Genomic DNA, 6,011 nt, shown 5'->3' on the forward strand with positions numbered 1-6,011 from the left:
GGCCCGGTGGATCTTCCCGTGCTCCAGCGCAGAGAGGTCAGAGTTCTCAGGGTCTCAGAAGCAACTTAGAGCTCAGGTCTTAAGGAGAGCGAGAGGGGAGACCGTCGCATCATTTCTTCAAATGCATTGATTTTTTTTTGTTGGAGGAGGTATTTCAGACGATTTGCATGCAGTGCAATGTATATCATATGTTGAGGATGAACAATCGCGATGGAAAACGAATTGGAAATAACTCCCGTTAGAATGAATGGTGGTTTCCCTAAGTAAAGCTTAATATATATACATTTATAGACATCCTGCTTTACAAGCTGGAAATTAATTTTATGGACAAAACTGATTGACCAGCGCTGGTGTCGAATTCCCCCAAATAAATAAAAACAACCCCAAACTTTACACAGAATTTCTGAACGTCACTCTGGAGAGTAGATGGTCCTGTTTTCCAAGACACATCGGATTCTTCAAATCGATGAAGGGAAAGTTTTATTTAGTTAAGGCCTTTCACGATCTCGGGATTTCCCAAAGCATCTTAAGGCCCATGAAGTAGGTTTGAAATAGTCTCACTACAGTGATGTTGGAAATGTGGAAGTCCAAACCCATAAACACCATTTGTTTAATAGCAATTCGACATTGCTCTCTACTTTTACGTTGCAATTAGTTTCTCGTACCCGGGAGGAAAGTTTAGGTAAGTTTTTTTCCACACAGAGAGGTGTGGTCGAGGCTGATACATCAGGGGGATTTGAGCCTCATGGACAGGAACATGGATGAATGAAAATAGAGGGTTACGAGGTAGGAAGGGTTTAAGTTTTGTTTTGGTAGGAGAAAATAGGTCGGCACAACACCGAGGGCCGAAGGGCTGGACTGTGTTTTATGTTCTGGGCATATTAATAAACCATCTTGTTTTTTTTCTTGCAATTGCTTGGAGTACATAAGTAGCACATACAACAAATAAATAATGCCTAAAATTACGTTGTGACGATTAAATTGAAAGTATAGAAAGTCTTTGCTGCCAGTAGAACTAGTTAAAATATTCGGAGGAATGTTTATTTAAAAGACTGGTTTAGAGATAACGTTACTCCAAAATATGTAAAAGCGCATTAATATAAATATTTAGAACTTTACTAACAAACCTATAAAAATCACGGAATCTAGATGCCATTGCTAAATATTTTCCAGTTTCGTTTTGTAGACAAACTGTAAAACAAAACAAATCGAGTTTCTTTAAATCTTGGTGGACAAATATCCTAAGTGAGCATCGCGCTACTAGCATTTGTCAAAATCTGGTGGCCCCTCCTCTCCTGCCCGGGATCCCACCTCCAAGGGAGTGAGATAAATTGCGGATGTTGCATCCAGATCGCAGGGTCTTCAATCAAAGTGAGTGGAGGAATTCACTCCAGCTGAAAAGCGCTGCATTCCTAACTTCCTCGGTGTCTTTTCGGTCATTAAAACTCAATTTACAAGAGATCGTGTCGATACCATGTCCACTGGGTCCGTTAGCGATGCAGAAGATCTCCAGGAAATGGAAGTACTGGGCACGGAGGAGGAATGCGATGTTTTAAAGAGGAAATCGAACAAGGAATTCTTCACTTCCAACGACAGCAACGAAGACAGCTCCAACAACGAACACGAGTCCCCCAAAAAGGGCAGGGGGGCTTCGGGAAAGAGGCGCAAGACGGGCTCCAATAAATCGCCTTTGAATGGGGTGACCCAGGAAGGGAAACAGGTTCAACGTAACGCAGCAAACGCCAGGGAGAGAGCCAGGATGAGGGTACTCAGCAAAGCGTTCTCTCGTCTCAAAACCACCCTGCCCTGGGTCCCGCCAGACACCAAGCTCTCCAAACTCGACACTCTTCGGCTGGCATCCAGCTACATCGCACATCTGAGACAGATTCTTGCCAACGACAAGTATGAGAACGGCTACATTCACCCAGTCAACCTGGTAAAATTGCACCCCTTGATCCAACGCAGATTTTTATTTTCACGTCAATTTAAAGACAGCACACGCGCGCATGTGTACATGTATATTTTACAGTAAAAACACAATGCTGGTAAAACTCAGCTGGTCAAACAGTGTACTTTATGTAACAGATAAAGATACAGAACCAACATTTCGGGCTTGAGCCTTTCATCAAGGATTTTACTTCAACCACGGTGTCTGCAGACATTAGTGTTTTACTTCATATATATTTTACACTCGGGTTAGTGGAGTAGAAATCTATGTGGATAAATTGACTGTTGATCTTTTTATGCATATATATATATATATATATATATATATATATAGTGAGGCTATGACTTGTGCTTTATTTATGAATAAGCGAGTGAAAGTTTGCATATTTATGTATCGTTATATATGTACGCGTGTAAATGAACAAGTTTATGGCATGCATGTGTTTGTCTGCGTCCGTGTATAGTTTGCATCGGTGTGTGTGTGTGTGTGTGTGTGTGTGTGTTTACACAAAACGCAAATGTATGAATGCATCAATGTACTCTTATAGGTTCACAGAACCCTTTATCAATAAATCAATTTCGTGCATTCAGATTAACGAGCTGTTTATAAAACTGCCCCAATGCCTTGTGGCTTTAAACAGACAAGTGATAATCAATAACCCACACTAGATTACCGAATCAAAACGCTCATTTCACTTTACGAGTTCGGTTTTATGAAGATCTTGATCAGGAGACTGACTTCTAAAATCAACCTATCGAAAGTTAGAACCGAAGACTGGGGCCAAAGGGGATTATTTGCTTCGTTTGCGAAGATAAATAACATCTTTTACCTATCTGGAGGATTTTATAACAGCAGTTTATTATCGAAGCATGAAATAAAATATGGAGCTGACCAATGGAACAGGCGCAGAAACACAGGTTAAATCCAACGGAGGTATATCCACACTGATACAAACGCCTGGTATGCAATGTGGATATACCTCCGCTGGATTTAACCTGTGTTTCTGCGCCTGTTCCATTGGTCAATTCCGTATTTTATTTCATGCTTCGATAATAAACTGCGAAGGAGGCAACTTTTATCCTCTGAAATTCCCTCGGCCTGAAGCCCTATTGTTTTATTCTATATCCCATCTAAACAATGATATTTAACCAGCTTTTTTTTCGCCTCTGTAGAATCCTCTCAACTTCTACTGGTGTAACAAGGATAAAACAGCGCAGACATTGTGAAATGTCCTCTTTATTTTTGGATACTGTGGGCCACAGAAAATCTGCTTGCTCTTTTGCATAATCCACATCATTTCCTTTATTCATTTCTTTATTTTCACCTAATATAATTGAGAATGATGAGATCTTTCCAAGTGCAGTAAAAATTATCCATTGAAACATCTGTTTAAGGAAATGCATATGTTTAGTTTCTTTTTCAATACGTTTTTATTGATTTTGTCAAATAAATGTTCCGTAGGTACATAACAACAAAATAAAATATTAACACATCTCGTATAGCATTACAAATAGTACGGAGACCTATGTTACATTTAAAAGAAAAAACATTATATTAATTATCTAATTCATTCTCCTCCCTTAGGAGGCTACATGAATACTCTACTAATAAAAAACGGGAAGTAAACATTGGGTTCAAAAACCAAAGAAACTAATTCGTCTTACAAATTATGAAAACAATCAAGTAAAGAACCCCATGAAGAAACAAAGTTTAAATACATTTTAGTAGTGGAACATCTATTTCCCCACCCTCCCCCCAAATTCAGAAATGCCATCATATCGGACCACCATCGATTATGAGTGGGAAGGACAGCATCTTCCCATCTTATTAAAATGGCCCTTCCTGCGACGAGGGAGGCGAGGGCAACTATTGTGAAGCATTCAGAATTAAAATTTTAGTTTCTAACACCTTCAAAACTGAACATTCTGGTAAAACGTTCTCACTAAACAAGGATGGGACTTTCCAAACAATAGGAATCACGGAAAATCTGAATATGATAAATCACCTATTTCACATTAGATATTAAAAAAAACAATTCTATTTCCAAAAAGCGGCTACCAGAAGTGATCACTGTTTTAAATTGCTAAATATTCGGTGATATGGAGTTACTTCAATGTTACAAGAGGTCTATAGATGAAAAGGCGAGACACGGAGGTAGATATAATCCATATGGTTCTATTGAATAATTATTCCCAATAAAGGTTTACATTTTGAACATATTTCCTTTTGAAACATCTTACTAACCCTATGACGTCCATGCTAAATATTTCAAAACGCAATTTATTGAGTTAAAACGAGGATTGAAATTCGTGATGTGTCGGTGGATTTGCGATTGTGTTGAATTATTTTAATTGCTAAGAATACCAATGACCTGCTTTGAAATATATCCTGGAGACCTGTGGAAATGATAAGGGTGTTACACAGAATGTCAACACGCCCTGTTTTGCTATATTGAGTGGATATGTTGTCTGCTAACAATATTTACATCCAACTACTCCGAAAAGATGCAATTATTTATTTTTATGCCAACAAAAACAAATAGAAGGGACAAAAGGCTGACCAATATTTGGAATTGGATTTCTCTTTGTACTGATCAAAGTTAGTGATAGGTGACTTTTTTATGAACGCGCTCACTTCTTCGCGTTTAAACACCATATTAATAACCATTAAGCATTCAGAATGTTCAGACAGTCCCATCAACTTGATTTCCCCCAACATTTCTTTCAAAGCTCTCTGATCTTCGAGGTTTAACGATGGCACCGAGAGGCCCTGTCGAAACGTTGCTTGCCTCTGGATGCTGCGTGACCTGCTGAGTTTCTCCAGCACATTTATGGATTCCCCGAGAAAGAACAATTTTGACTTGATTTCTGTTCTGAGAGAGAGAGAGAGAGAAAATATCCTAACTATCTTTTTTTTGTTTTAATTTCAGACGTGGCCGTTTATGGTCGCGGGAAAGTCAGAGAGCGAGTTAAAGGAGGTTGTGAGCACAGGCCGTTTGTGTGGGACGACAGCGTCATGACTCAAAGGAGAACCCCAATCACGGTTCACATATGGACGGAGAAAGACCCAAAGGCCAAAGGAAACCCAGGAAACGGTCGCTGCCCCGTGCACGGCTCAGGCCGGGCTCCATCTCTGCCCAATGTTCCCACCCTCCTGGCGTATCGACATTATTCCGTGTCTTTGCAGGTCAAAGGAGGAAAGTGAACTTTACGTCTTCATGTATGATAGTGACCAGACTTTAACATTGTCAGGAAAGATATCGTAGGTACGTCGAATTTCAGAGGTGACTTTGACAGTCATATGCTGTGTTAGGAAGCATCATATAAAAGATATATATATATATTCTTTATCCGCAGGTCTTTGCAAATCTTGTAAATAAAAAAAATCTGCTTTATATTTAAACTGTTGTGACCGTATGACATTCTTGCGTCTCTCTCTCCCCTCTCTCTTCCTCCTTCCCCCTCTCCCCTCCCTCCCCCTCTCTCCCTCCTTCCCCTCCCTCCTTCCCCCTCTCTCTCTCCCCTCCTTCCCCTTCTCTCCCTCCTTCTCCCTCTCCCCCTCCTTCCCCCTCTCTCCCCCTCCTTCCCCCTCCTTCCCCCTCTCTCCCTCCTTCCCCCTCCTTCCCCCTCTCTCCCTCCTTACCCCTCTCTCCCTTTCCTCCTCTTTCTCCCCCACCCGTGTGCTGTAGGCATTGTTATCCTCAATTGTTTGCCTCCACCAGACCCCAAGCATCGACAAGAGATGGGACGGATGACAACAGTAACGATTTGTTTATTTCTTCCACCAAAAGGGATAAGCAAGAGATAGATCATGTTAGTTGAGTCAAGGCCCAGAGAAAACAAACATCTGCGCCGACTGCATCGCTGGAGTTGAAGGGCTGACCCCGTGCGAAAGAGGAACCGATCGCAAAACAAGCTGAGATATTAGTGGGAAAGCCTGTCAGATATGGGGCTTTGGAAACAGGAGGCTTGGTTTACAGAAATGCAACAGAACAGGTACCAGGAAATAATCTGGTTTGGTTTCAACCCGTGATAACGGACTAATTGCTAGTTGGATCGATATT

The 6,011-nt window shown here is 40.9% G+C and overlaps 1 protein-coding gene across 1 annotated transcript; it reads left to right on the forward strand.

The window, feature by feature from the left end:
- The first annotated feature begins 1,351 nt into the window (after positions 1–1,351).
- Positions 1,352–5,350, forward strand: tcf21 (transcription factor 21). Its single transcript, XM_069887299.1, has 2 exons — positions 1,352–1,936; positions 4,878–5,350. Exons 1-2 carry the CDS (start codon positions 1,475–1,477, stop codon positions 4,965–4,967), a joined length of 552 nt encoding a protein of 183 aa, XP_069743400.1. The 5' UTR covers positions 1,352–1,474; the 3' UTR covers positions 4,968–5,350.
- Positions 5,351–6,011: the final 661 nt, after the last annotated feature.

Source organism: Narcine bancroftii, chromosome 6, assembly GCF_036971445.1.
Source record: "Narcine bancroftii isolate sNarBan1 chromosome 6, sNarBan1.hap1, whole genome shotgun sequence".
NCBI classification, from domain to species: Eukaryota; Metazoa; Chordata; class Chondrichthyes; order Torpediniformes; family Narcinidae; genus Narcine; species Narcine bancroftii.